This window comes from Lytechinus variegatus, chromosome 10 (genome assembly GCF_018143015.1).
Source record: "Lytechinus variegatus isolate NC3 chromosome 10, Lvar_3.0, whole genome shotgun sequence".
In the NCBI taxonomy this organism is placed as follows: Eukaryota; Metazoa; Echinodermata; class Echinoidea; order Temnopleuroida; family Toxopneustidae; genus Lytechinus; species Lytechinus variegatus.
In genome coordinates this window covers 17672481-17687355 of record NC_054749.1, presented here as the reverse complement: position 1 = coordinate 17687355, position 14875 = coordinate 17672481, and the positions used below count along the sequence as shown (strand labels likewise).

The 14875-nt window shown below is 37.9% G+C and overlaps 2 protein-coding genes across 2 annotated transcripts; both read right to left on the bottom strand.

Annotated features, from left to right (window-relative positions):
• Window positions 1-1999: 1999 nt before the first annotated feature.
• LOC121423085 lies at window positions 2000-4206 on the bottom strand. The gene has a single exon (XM_041618369.1). The coding sequence runs from the start codon at window positions 4081-4083 to the stop codon at window positions 2779-2781; it is 1305 nt and encodes a 434-aa protein (XP_041474303.1). The 5' UTR covers window positions 4084-4206; the 3' UTR covers window positions 2000-2778.
• A 1243-nt stretch (window positions 4207-5449) lies between these two features.
• On the bottom strand, window positions 5450-9499 carry LOC121423086 (cell wall protein IFF6-like). Its single transcript, XM_041618370.1, has one exon. The coding sequence runs from the start codon at window positions 6156-6158 to the stop codon at window positions 5460-5462; it is 699 nt and encodes a 232-aa protein (XP_041474304.1). The 5' UTR covers window positions 6159-9499; the 3' UTR covers window positions 5450-5459.
• Window positions 9500-14875: the final 5376 nt, after the last annotated feature.

The window sequence follows — 14875 nt, the reverse complement described above, 5'->3', positions numbered from 1 at the left end:
ATTCTACACAATGTAGATTCACAGGTTTTGCCAAAATGTGTTCACAGGGTGTTGAGATTGATATAGCTTGAACAAAGCTGCTTAAAAGGGACTACACATCCGACTTGAAGAGTCATTATGTCAGAGGAGTAAGCATTGTTTAATTGGATATAAAAACCAATAGTGTAGGCCAACTGATGCTATTAAAACTGTAATGGGGTGAACAAATTCCATTAAAAAAAATAGAAATAAAAGGGGTGAAAATTTTTTTTAAAAATATACAAGAAATCAAATTTGATCCTAGAAATGCTATATGCCACCAGTCGATAAAATTCATTTAGCTCATGAGGTTCAACAGCTATGAGAGCCATGGAATGTTAATCTGTGTGGAGCTCGAAGGAACATAGATGCTCATCATACCATGCACTTAGCTTCTTCACTATGAAACTTGGTTTGCTTCCTTGTATGATGATGTGAATGATTTTCACAATGCATGGCAGGCCACTGAAGGAGCCAAATGATAGGATCATTCCAAGATTGTAAATTGTTCCATGGTAGCAAACCTGTTTCGCCATTTGAACATAGGCTACCTTCCCATACCTGTCTTTGACTGCTTTAGCAGCTGCTTCTTTCATTTCATCCAAAGACAATGTTGAAACTCCATTGACCTCTAATTTGACACTTCCTCTGCTTGAAGAGTGCATATAGTATGCCATCATCAATTGATGGTTTCTTGACAGTGTTAACAAAATGTTTTGAAACATCCAGTGTAGCGTACAGTTTGCTTGAAATATCGATGCTTTCCCTCAAATCGCATGTTCCACAGGGCTGCAAGTGGTCCAAATTCACGATTCTTCTCTGGATAATGCTCCAAAAAGTGATGTTTGGGCAAAAGTTTTTCATCGGGAAACAATGCCTGGAAAAGGAGCCTGTGCTCAGAAATAATACAATCAAGATAAACAATAGACTCTTCTGAATGGGCAGGAGAAACTGCCAGTTCCACAATATCTTATAACATCATTAGTATCTGCCATGCTGGTTCATCATATGGTATATTTGGCCCAATGAGAAAAGGAACCTTAAAGTAGAAATATATTGAAAATCGTAAAAATGGAGAATCATATATCAAATTAAAGGAAAAAGTAAGGAGAACACGATGGTGTACATCAATTATCATTGAGACCGATGATACTCGGTTAATTGATAGTTTAAAGTTCTCTCTCTGAATGCTTCAAACACAGGATTACGTCCGCGAAATTGGGGATTTTTTATGACGTCACTGTCTGTACAAGAGGCGTGATTGGCTCTCCCACGTGAAGCTCTACTTGCATGCAAAACCTGTTGCAAGGGTACATTTTCTCCACATTGTCACTGAATACTTTGATCCCGAAATGAAAAAAAAAAGAATTTTATCTAGATTTGGTTTTTCAAATTGATGATTTTGATGATGAAGTGAACAACAAAATGACTTTGTTGGAGGTAAATTAAGGGAATTAAGCCGATGATGAGTTGGACAATTCAACTTGCAACACAATCACATGCCGATTCGCTACATACTCATGCAGCAGCTAAAAGCACGGGCCAAATTGAATTCATGAAAATGAATTCAATTTAAACCATCACAAACATGCCGTAGGGGCCTATTGCTTGCCTCGCCTTGGCTGAGAGATTAGATCTATACACGTGTTGCACAGCTCTCAATCAGCAAGGCGAGCAAGGAAGGAATACCAGTACATGTGTTTGAGATGGTTTGTATGCAATGACATACAAGCACGGACCTATAGGTCCATAGGTCCATGCATACAGGCTACGCATGTTGGGAATGATCTTTTACATCTAATTTTAATTTACCTAAATGTTTTCCTTCAAAAAATGGTTTTCTCTTAATTAAAAAAATAATACGAGATGCTACTATATTTTATATAGATAAATAATTCCCGAGTTTCGTAATTTTGTTGAATTAATGAGATAAAAATTACATCTAACAGAATGAGTGACAATCTATCCCAGCCACATGAAGTTTATCGTCGGTGCATATCGTCTGCTGCTACACTAAAAAAAAGTGCTAAATTTAGCACTTAAAGATTCAATTTTATCACTTTTTAGCAGCTCGCACAGTGACTGCACTCGAAGTGCTCATTCAGCACTTGCGCCAGGGCTACTTTGCTAGCACCCAAAAGGAGCTGACTGCTGTGCACTTTAAGTGCTAAACTTCAGCTCTCTTTTGGGTGCTAGCAGTATAGCACTTGTGCAAATGCTATAACAGCACGTCGAGTGCAGTCACTATCCGAGCTCCTAAAAAGTGCTAAAATTGGATCGTTAAGTGCTAAATTTACCTCCTTTTCAGTGCAGTGTGAGACAGAACAAAAACAAACTGAGAATATTTCTAATGTTCCACTTTAATAGCAGATCATACAATGCATTCCAAAAGTATACATGCAAGAATTAAATCACATGGAAAATAACCCTGTTCAAAACCAAGGTCAAAATATGTTTCCAAGTTTCTCATCACAAATAAAATATTAATCAAAATGATTTCTAAAGTTGTAATTCCAAACCATAATTTAAAGGTTTTACCATTTCAGTGTTTGAAAATAATCATCATATCCCCTCTGGTTAACTGGTCCATTTCGTTTCAACTATAGCAGTTTGCTTATAGATTAGAATTCTCACACTGTTTTCCTCTTTTAAAATGTTAAACAATTAAAATTTTCATCAGTGCATGAGTATAACGATTCCCTTAACCCTAATTCTCCCTTGCAAATTTTGAAACAGATTTCATGTTTAAAAAGGTGAGACTTAACAGTAATTCCATGACAGTACAGTCAGTACAGTAATAACAATTTTTGAACTACAATTACCTTCATCATCCAGCAGCTCAATGTCATCTAGATTCCGCCCTGTTAAGTTCTGGAGGTTGCCATTCTCAATGCTCAGCAGAATCTTTGAGACTTTCGCAATTTGGATTGTCTCTTCTGGTAATCTGTAATACTCCCTGTGTACTCTTATATCGTGGCCAAGGAAGTTGGCCAAGATATCCATTTCATTCTCTTTGAGGTTCATTACTTGGCTTACGGTAGCTATATGCTTTCTCAGTTGGGTTGAAATGAGATGCTCCGGGTTATCAGCTCCACACAAAGTGGCATGTTTTCTCAAGACATCGACTCCTCTCAAGTGACCTTCACTGTTGGCCAGGGCAAACAAATATAAATTGTCTGCCCATATTCCAGTGTTTTCCTTGGTTTTGTTAAGAAGGTCAACTGCGTCTTTCATGTCATCGGTCGTCAAAACCGGTACTGTCCTTCCTCTCTTTCCTACTATTTCTATCCTCCACAAGATCTTGCATAAGTGTTGTTCTAACTTTGATAATCCAAAGTTCATCCCATGACTGCCTTTCTTTAACTTTTGTAAATCAGCTGATTTTATCTTTGAAACTTCACCAGCTCTCTTTCTGTTGAAGACTATCAGTGATGCTAGTGTCACCTCAGCAAGATCTCTCCACGCTTGCTGATTGTCAGGCTCCTTCGTCAGCTTGTCTTTACCACCTGAAACCTTTTCTTTCAAATGCTTTGTAAGTTTGCTTACATCTGCAGTTATGGGGAGATACTTTGGTTTGTTTCTTCTCTTTTCTTGGAGTGTCCGCAATGCATGCGTAGATACAAGTTCTTCCCACTTCATCTGGTACAAAGAAATGAAGTCTCCACTTTTCTGTTTCAATGCTGCATCACCATTCATCAATGCTTCACTTTTAAGTATCTCAGCTACTTTTCTGAGACTATGCCCTATTTTCAGAGCGAGGCTTGGTGTCTCATACAGGTGAGTTGATTCACTATACCCAGATGCCAGGCGAGTTGCTTCAGCAACCTTCATAAACTGACTGGGATCGATCTTGTCAGCTAAACATGCATTTTCTTCTCCGGTTACCTTTTTAAATGCCATTACTGTTCTTCCAACTTCCCTAAGCTTTCCTCTGATATGGTTGAATTCATCTTTTTCATGCCCAAGCTTGTTAGTTAGTTTCTCAGCCAGCTTACATATCAACTTATCACTTTTAATTAATCTGGCTATACCATCTTCATCATCTCTAAGTCCTGAAAGAACCATTCTTGTTGTTTTTTAATTTGCTGATGTGGGAAGAAGCATTTTGCTCTCTTTTACCCAAATCCTCCTCTTTTTCTTGGAAGATCCCTTTTTAGCATCACTCCCATCTTTAGCTTCTGAACACTTGTGTTTCCATAATTCTTTCTTTGAGTAGAATCCATAACAATCTGGGCATGGTGTATAATCGTCAGGATTAGCTCTATAATCAGGCCTGTAGACAACTATCAGAGTACCTTTCCCCTTCTGCAGAACCTTCGTATTGTGTAGATAATTCCCATAATTTCTCATCTTAGACAATCTTCTATCTTTCAATTCTCTGTTAGTTGTTGCTTTCCACTGTACTACTTCCAGCTCACCCTGATGTTCTTTGATGTATTGCAAATGTCGTGATAGCTTTGCCTGACTTTTTCCACAAAATGGGCAGTAAGATTCTTTATCTCATTTTTCCTCTTGCCATTGTTATTTGTCTGCATTACTGTAACTCTGCCTCTGCTCGATTTTTTTTTGGCTGTATTGTTGTCTGTACTTGAGCTAACCTTTGGTGAGGTGACAGGATTGTTTACATGCTGCATTGGGACGGCTGTATTGTCTTTCACTGTGCTTGATAAAATCTCACCATCAACCTCATACTCTGTACTCGGGCAGTATTCTTCATCTGAGTGACCTGACATTTCTGTGTCTACTTCTTCAGTATTCCTAAGGTGAATACAAGTGAGATGAACTACTGATAGCATTGTTGAGTTGCTGTTCTGAGGTACTTGAATTGCCTTTGGTTTTGCTGGATAAAACCCGTGTCCTTGTGATATGTGGAGTAAAAACCTGACCATCATCCTCATCAGAGTACTCAGAACTTGGGCAGTATTCATCATCTGTCTGGTCATCATCTGTCTGGTCATCTGACGTTTCTGTGTCTAATTCTTCAGTATTCCTAGGTAAATGCAAGTGTGATAAACTACTGGTAACATTGTTGGGTTGCTGTTCTGAGGTACTTGAATTGCCCTTGGTTGTGCTGGATAAAACCCTTGACCTTGTGATACGTGGAATAAAAACCTGACCATTATCCTCATCAGAGCATTCTGAACTCGGGGAGCTTTCGCCATCACTCGGATCCAACATTTCTCCCTGTTCAGTATTCCTAGGTGATTTTAACAGTGATGAACTACCGGTAGAATTTGCTGAGCTGGTTGTTGAGTTGCTGTGTTGTGGCGCTTGCATAGTCTTTGGTTGTGCTGGAACTATTGCTAAGCGGGTTGCCAAGTTGCTGTGTTAGGGCACCTGTACAGTCTCTAGTAGAACTACTAGTAGTATTGCTGAGCTGGTCACCAGGTAACTGTTGCGCTGTTGGGACAAATGTACTGTCTCTGTTTGTACTGGAAATACTAGTAGGATTGCTGAGCGAGTTGCTGCGTTACTGCACTTGCTCCTTCCCTTCTTGTGCTGGAACTATTGCCAAGACAGTTGCTGACTTGCTGTGTTGGGGCACTTGTACTGTCTCTGGTTGTGGTAGAAATACTAATAGCATTGCCGAGTGGGTTGCCAAGTTGCTGTGTTGGGGCACTTGTATCATCTCTGGTTATGCTGGAACTATTGCCATCAAGCAGGTTGTTCTGTGTTGGAGCACATGCATGATCTCCAGTTGTGCTAGTATCGGTAGAAGTATCAGTAGAATTGCAGAGTGATTTACCAAGTTGTTGTGTTGGGGCACTTGTACCATCTCTTATTGTGCTGGAATTTTTGCTGGGTTGCTGTGTCGCGGCACTTGCAACTTCTCTAGTTGTGCTGGAACTATTGCCAAGAGAGTTGCTGACTTGCTGTGTCGCGGCACTTGCAACTTCTCTAGTTGTGCTGGAACTATTGCCAAGAGAGTTGCTGACTTGCTGTGTTGGGGCACTTGTACCATCTCCATTTGTGCAAGAACTACTGGTAGGATTGTTCAGCAGGTTACCAGGTTGCTGTGTGGTCTTCCTCCATGGCAGGTTATTATTACCATAATCATATCGTATTTCCCTATTTGCTGGTATATCAGTCAAAGCAAACAAGCACAAGTGGGACTTTTCCCCAAATCGCATTTGCTTCATGACTGCATTTGGTTTCCTGTGATTATCATTCGCATAACGAGCCAAACAAGAATCTTCTTCAGATGCATCAATCCTATTTGATAACAAAATAATGAAAAATAAAAATATGTTACTGCACTGGCATTGACCTACCGTACATGTATGAGATTGAAAATGGAACCCGTAAATAATGTCTTACAGTTGCATGCAGAATTATTCAACCCCCTCACGTTTTGAACATTAACAACACTGTATTTACTATGCTGGAAATTAATTTAAAAAAAAACAAAAACATTATGCCATAAAATCTATTGAATGGTATATCGTATTAAAGAAAAGGTAGAGCCTTTGTTTTCCACCTAGTTAAACACTATGATAATTCATGCATGAATTATTATGACCCATTAAATGCGAAAATGCATATTTTCATACCTTTCTGTGACTTTCTAGATAAACAATGAAAATGATACCCATAGGAAAATATGCATATTAGCTCATTATGCTGATTACATAAAGACATAAGCACTAGTTACTAACAAAATTTAAACAAGTGTCATAAATGAATTCCTTGTTTATACATGAAGGATAGCAGTGGATATTCCTTTCATCCATGTTTACAGAGTTTTTTGGAATAAGATTAGCAACATATCCCATGTATTACAGATAATGTTAATTACATGTAGGTCACTATTCTAATTATGCTAATTATATCATGTGCAGAAATCAGGCAATAGCCTGAAAACTGGCATCCCTGCATATGTCAATGGATTATCTTCTGTACAATCATGTTCAACGATTTGAGGAGGCATGTCAACATTTTCATCTTTACCAAAGTTTTCGAGGGTTTGGGGCCAGGTCAAGTGGGGTCAAAGATAATTTTGAGTTCCACAGAGGTCATAATTGTCACCCCTGCACACTGGATTTGGAGCTCAGTGTTTGACTGTAGACCTTTATAATACTTGAACTACATGTATGTGTTTTCCTGCCCAATTTCCTTTACATTAAAATTACATGTACTCTGAAGAACAAAAATCAATTGTTCAAAATTTAAGTGAATTATCTGGTTGTTAATCGTATACGTCTATGCAAAATGCATAATATTTTATACACAGAATATTGATGTCCTCATTTGAATAGTAAAGTTCTATAGAATGTACTTGTAAAGTATAAAAACACACCCTTCATGAAATGACAGTTCTAAATCGAGTGATGTGTCTTCAAGTGGGTGGGTAAAATAAAAACTTAGTTTGGACACAGGAATAATGTGTTTTAATTGTTTTCTAAAGGTCTAATTATCCAAGAACCATAAACAATATTGGTATCCAACAGAGGACACCCTGCATGTAGGTTTTTTTTGCTTGTACTCTGTTCATAGACTTCATATTGTATGTTTCACCAATCACCATTACAGTAAAAAAAAACAAAAAAACAAAAGCAAAACCAAAAAAATAAAATTCTTAATGTTGTCCGAAATGGAAATTCTCTTTGCCCCATTGATCTTGGGCTAGGCAGCCACTGAGCAATGCCAGATCTACATTCAAATGTTGAATGCCAAACAAGGAAGCAGCAACTCCCATCTTTAAAAGTCTTGTATGACATGGCCAGGTATCAAACACACAACCTCCCGATCGCTTATGAGGTGGACGCGCTACTGACTGAGCCAACAAATCGATTAATTAGCTGCTTTTGGGTTCTCATTGAAATCAGTTAGCCTAATTCATTTCAAAAGTTGATGTACATGTAGGCCTATAGGACATGTTTTTATTTGTGTTGATATCAAATGGGCAAATTTGCTCTTTATGAGACACCTTAATTTTACATTCTTTCCAAAATACAATTTACCTTTATAATCCTGGTCTTGATAGTCTTCTCAATTTTCCAAACCTGATCCATTACTATAGACAAGAAAGAAAGAAGAAGAAAAAAAAAACAATTGAGACAGAATAAAGCTTATTGCATTTCTTTCTTTCATTTTATAGTTAAGCCAATGTCAAGCAATTTGAACTTCATGCTTTTTTATCACCGTGACCATCTGGACATGGTGTCAGATCACCATCTTAAAAAAAAATTATTAATAGACTCAACGCATAAAAATTCTGCTAGTCCTGGTAAATGGGCCAAAACTTACTCATACCACGATACATTTTTCAAGGTTTAATTTTCATGATCGGTCAGCTGCATCGTATCCCAAAGGTCATTAAACAGTTTCATTTTATCATACTCTATTTTGTTTATTGTATGAAATTAAGACTCGAATTCTTGCAAGGAACCACAATCCATATTCTGAGTTCAATTTATAGTCAAGTAGATTTTGTGTCATACAGTTGTATACAAGAATGTATTTTCCATTGGCCTTTATGATGGAGTACATAAATTATGTTGATAATTTCCACTTTTTCTCAGAAATCAAACTTTGTGACTATTTTAGAATGCAAAAATTCAGAACATTAAGTAATTATTAAATATCATACAATATGTTTAAAAAATGTTAAACCCCAAACATTTCAGAAACATTTTGTGTTTGCTGGGATGTCACTTCATACACACAATCGAGGGTGAAAAATTGTTTTAAAAAAATGTAAACAAAATGGAAAATAACTTCCCCTGAAAAATTTAACTTCATATTCAATATTTATTTTTTGTTCAACATTGTATTTGTAATTAGAAAGGTTTGACCACGGAACTGGAAGTGGGTCTCGTCTACCATCTCATCACCCATGGTCTCGTAGATCTAACGTTAGATCTATAGATCTAGGCCAAGATCTACTGTATATATGCAATACAATATTATGGAACATCAAACAATTTGCTTTTCCACGTAAATTGGAAGTTTAAACTTGTAAAGACATTTTTAGTCAACATGATGAAAGGAAAACTGCAGAAATGAAAGAATATATTATACTTGCTTTTTAGAATTTAAAAAGCTGATAAAATTCAAATATGCTAGATAATTTTTTTAATGGCAGCTATTGTGGCCATTTCACTTTCAGGGGCAAAATCACCTGAGACCCCTTTGCGTTTTTGCCTTATTGTATTTTTTCCCGAGCAAACACGACATAGTCTAGCTGGGCCTGTAGTGTAGGGGGGTCTAGATCTATATATAAGTATAATAAGCCCCCAAATAAAATTTTTAAAAATGTCATTGGTCTATGAGTAAAATTTAGAGTAGATTTCTAGATCTAGAGACTCTAGAGTCTAGCCATGTCGACAATCACTCACAGGCCCAAGTCTAACGTTGATTAACCAATAGAGGTCTACAACTCTAGATCTAGTCCAAATTCCAATGTTATTAGGCCTAGATCTAAACATGAATTTCTTTTTATTGCAAACAAATTTTCAGTTGATAATGTTCCTTATAATCCTAAGTGTGCCAAAAATCTCATAAAAATTTTAAAGAAATAGATAGGCCTAGATCTAGATCTAGATGATTTTCTTGGAAAAAAACGCAGCCAGTCATTTTCAGATTGAACAAAAAAATTGTGCCCCATGTCTGCGCACTCATTCATTTTACACACAATTCAGGGATTTTGATGAGAAAGGCTGCATTTTAAGGCCATCACACGAAATGCCTGAAATTCATTATTTTTCAACCATTTTTAATTTTAGTCGGATTTTTTAATGAATATCTTTCTAGGCCTATGTAGATATTGCATGTGTAAAATTTGTGGTCTTGCGTATCTTTTTTTACTAGAATCGCGCAAATATGGTGTGCGCAGACAAGGCCAAGGGGGACTGCGCAGACTTGGGGGAACTTTAATGGATCTAGGTCTAGATCCTAGTCTAACTTAGCCTTAGGCATAAAGTTGGGCATAACTCAACTGTGAGTGTTAACTTTTTTAGAGATCTAGATCTATATCTAGGCCTAGTAAAAGTAGTAGATCTATAGCATCTAGATCTAGAATCTAGGCCTAATTAAATAGATCTAGATCTAGGGCTAGACCTTGATAGATCTAACGTTAGACCTCTAGATCTAGGCATGAACGTGTAACACCAAGCCTACCGTACATGCATTAAAAGCCGGTGTTAACGCATCGCATGCAGAATTAGATCTAGAGATCTAGGCCTACCATATTACAGGGTCAGGCAGTAGGACATGTTTAACTCTGTCGACTCTGTTATTATTTAGATATGGCATTGGCTCAGCTCAGGCTAACTAGCCTAACTAGCCTAACCCAGGTGAGCCCGATCGCCGATCGCTGCTGATCCTCCCCCCCCCCCCCCCCCCCCGGATCCGCGCCTGCTTGAAGTGTCAGAAATTTTAAGTTAGACTTACCTTTAATCTGCAGCTTCTACTGTTCTAATGGAGTCGTATTCTGGTAGATGTAGTCGTTTAATCAAATATTTTATCATCCAGAAAGCATCACCATTAAAATAAAAAAACAAAAAAAGTGTCCATGAATTCTTGATGTTCAAAATAAAGGGCGTACAATTTTGATTTAAGAATTATGTAATCAGATTTATTTTTGCCATGGCATGGCGCGGCGGTGAAATGCCCTGCCTTAATTTTTAGGTGCCTGTGGTGGTCGATCGGCGGCCTATACAGGGTGTCTTTAATAGGCGACGCCGGGAGCACGCGCGGGCCGTTTGCTAGGCGCATGTCGTTGGCCTCAGTGGTAGAAAAGAAGAAGAAAAAGGAGAAAAGGAACAGAAGAAAGAAGAGATATGGGGAAAAAAGAAGAAAAAAAAGGAGAAAAGCCAGTTATGTGCATCAGGCCAAAAGTTAAAAAATGTCTGTTTCTGATCGATCTATAAAATTTTGGCTCGAGCTTCGTGGTTGATTTTTTGTGTCCCGAGATAAATATCCTGTCTAATGCGATTTTTGAAAAAGTGCTTAAAATGTCTGTTTTTGGTTCTCGCTTCGCGCGAGCAATATTTCTTTATTATATCCTAATCGGGAGAATTACCAAAAAAGCGTAAGGTGTCTGTTTTCAAATCACTGAAATCATCACAAAAATATTGGCTTCGCGCTGCTGACATTCAATGATTTACTGTTTTCAAATTAACGCTCGCATTACATGGTAATTCCTGTTTAAGGAGATTGCAAAAAGGGTGTTTGGTGTCTGTTTTAAAAAAAAATCAAACCATCACTGAAATTTCGGCTTCATCTACGTCCTTGCATTTGTATTTCATATTGTTCAAGAGGATAACTAAAAGTGCTTGATACATGTCCCGTTTTCTAATCAATATATAAAGTTTTACATCAATAGGGGGCCTACGTATACAGTTATAAGACAAATATCCTGCTTAAGAAGATTACAAAGAGAGTGTAAGGTGTCAAATTTTCAAATCAAACAAAATTTTTAGTTCGCGCTTCGCGCTCGCATAAGTTATTTCATACTGTTCAAGAGGATTATACGAAAGTGCTTGATATTATTTTCCCTTTTCAAATCAATATATCACAAAATTTCGGCTCGCGCTTCGTACACGCATTCTTGATTTGGAAGACAAATATCCTGCTTAAGAGGATTACATAAGCGTAAGGTGTCAGTTTTCAAATCAAACCCTTACAAAAATTTCAGCTCGGGCTCGCATAATTTTATTTTATAAGATAAGTCATCCTGTTTGTAAAGTTATACATAAATTTCAAAAGTACTTCAAATTCACAGTCTTTAAGACTACCCCCCCCCCCCATTCCGGCTTTTACGTATGTCTCAGCCGCCAATCCGGGGGGGGGGGGTATGGATGAGAGAAAAAATCTTGTCAACCCTATTGGACAACGCTGGATCCGCCCCTGTATAATACTCGGGATGCTTACCATTTCCATTCCATTCCTTGTTTTTATTTGGCAATAAGTCATAATTGACTATTTTTGCCACTCACTTTATAAAGAGTTGGGAAACGATTTAATTGAATAATATTATTTTCATTTTTTTTTCAATATTTTTTCTTCCCTTTTTTCAATATAATTACTGTTATCAGTGGTAGATATGAACACACCTAACTTATTCTGGGGTCTCCTCCCCCTGACCCGTCCCCACCACTGTGCTTCTTGTGCTTCAGAAATTTTGAAAATGAATAAAACCATAATGTCCATAGGAGAAATCTATAAGAGTATAAGACTGGGCCTCCAAATACACATGAGCAAATAGAACATTGATTCTTGCCAAACGAAATAAGCTAGTGCGGGCATGGTAGCAGTTAACTCATTCGGTACAAAGTGACCACATCTTGTGATTTGGCCCACTGACAGCCTTACATTAGAAGAAAGAGTAAATACCACACAAATGCCCATTTTTATTGTTGCATCAGTACCCTTCGTTCACGGAAAAGGAAAAAAATCACTAAAATCCTAAAGTTGGCAACGTGATAGAAATATCCGAATTGCTCTTTTCCCACGCAAATTGGGGAAAAAATAAACTTTTAAAGACATTCCTGAAACCTCAACTTAAAAAGGAAAAAAAAATGCAGCAAAGCTAAGCAACTAATCAATTGTCACGAATGAGAGTATTCAATGTATATGATAAAGGTTTGTTCTCTTATCGTATCCCATGAAATCCGTTTTGTTTGCCTACGCTCTTAAAAGCCACTAGAACGTAAAGACATGGGTGGCGTAAAGACATTTTATGGCTTTTTTGCCGAGAACCAGCTCTAAATTTACGCATGTACACGAAAAGGAAATAAAAAAATACCACGCTAAATAGAACTGGGTCATTTTTTAATCATGCCCCTTTTGGATGTATTGAGTACATTCCTTCAGCCCCGGGGGGGGGGGGGTACTCAGTATATTTTGGATATTGGGTATGTGCCGCGGAGGGGACCCCCTTTTTCACACTCAATTTTCCGCTCCGAGGCATGTACCTTTTCCTCTCCACGCTAGGGTGCAAAGAAAACATGTTCGAACTCGTTCCAGGGCATTGGTTTTTTCCACTTCCGCGCTCCCTCTGTACACATAGAGCAGTATCCCCGCGCTGTACTACACGGAATCCTTGGCCGCTGATTGGCTGATCGCGCCAGTCATTGAACGAATGGATATGCTCGCTGCTGTAAGCCTGCTGTGCGTGTGTATGTGTGTTTCTCTGCAATACATGTACAATACAATCCGGGGGTGCAACTACGGCCTATTAGCCTGGCTTCGCACAGCGTGCCGCATGTGCGCTACTATACATGTATACTCGTTCCGGGGATCCCCATTTTCATGACTCTCTACTAATACTCGCTCCAGGGATTCCCATTTTCGTGCGAGCCGTTCCAGGGCCCCGAATTTTGGCTCGTATGTCCGCGGCACATACCCACCACATTTTGGGTCGAGTACCCCCCCCCCCATGCCTTCAGCCCAGGTCAATTTCCTGTATGTCACCGCGAAAGGAATGTATGATAGAAATTAACAGCTGTACTCTCTCAATTAAATATTCTATCAGGAATTGATAATTATCTTCAGATTTGGATTCTTGTACACGAAAATGAAACCAAACAGTGTGTATATACCATGCTAAATAGAACTGGGTCATATTTTTAATCATGCCCCTTTTGGCTGTATCGAGTACATGTATATTCCTTCAGCCAAGGTCAATATCATGTAAGTCTGTTACCGCGAAAGGAATGTATGTTAGAAATTAACACCTGTACTCTCTCAATATAATACTCTATCAGACTATCAGGAATTGTTAATTTCTCAGATTTTGATTTTTTTAATTTCTAATGTCCCTTTGACCAGAGTGAAATTGTATACGCTACTTTCAAAATCTGAGCTTAGGGCAAGGAACAGAGAATTGTGCGGGATTAAGGATTATGAAGCATGAAATTTCACACAGCTTTTCATAAGGGAAGGTTACTATCTGATAATCATCAAGCGTTTTGAAAAGGATGATTATACCTTCGATAACTATGTCTTGCACCAGTCGTCACACTCATTCAAGATGCCATTTTAAGATCAGCGTTAATAGCTCCACTCAAACAGCATCCCAAATCTTAAGATAGAAGACAATATTTATGATAACAAGACGTTTAATGGCTTTTTTTGCAGAGGACCAGCTCTCAATTTACCCAAGTACACAAAAAGGAAACCAAACAGTGTATTATACCACGCTAAATAGAACTGGGTCATTTTTTAATCATGTCCCTTTTGGATGTATTGAGTACATTCCTTCAGCCCAGGTCAATTTCCTGTATGTCACCGCAAAAGGAATGTATGATAGAAATTAACAGCTGTACTCTCTCAATTAAATATTCTATCAGGAATTGATAATTATCTTCAGATTTGGATTCTTGTACACGAAAATGAAACCAAACAGTGTGTATATACCATGCTAAATAGAACTGGGTCATATTCTTAATCATGCCCCTTTTGGCTGTATCGAGTATATTCCTTCAGCCAAGGTCAATATCCTGTAAGTCTGTTACCGCGAAAGGAATGTATGTTAGAAATTAACACCTGTACTCTCTCAATATAATACTCTATCAGACTATCAGGAATTGTTAATTTCTCAGATTTTGATTTTTTTTAATTTCTAATGTCCCTTTGACCAGAGTGAAATTGTATACGCTACTTTCAAAAACTGAGCTTAGGGCAAGGAACAGAGAATTGTGCGGGATTAAGGATTATGAAGCATGAAATTTCACACAGCTTTTCATAAGGGAAGGTTACATATATCTGATAATCATCAAGCGTTTTGAAAAGGATGATTATACCTTTGATAACTATGTCTTGCACCAGTCTTCGCACTCATTCAAGATGCCATTTTAAGATCAGCGTTCATAGCTCCACTCAAACAGCATCCCAAATCTTAAGATAGAAGACG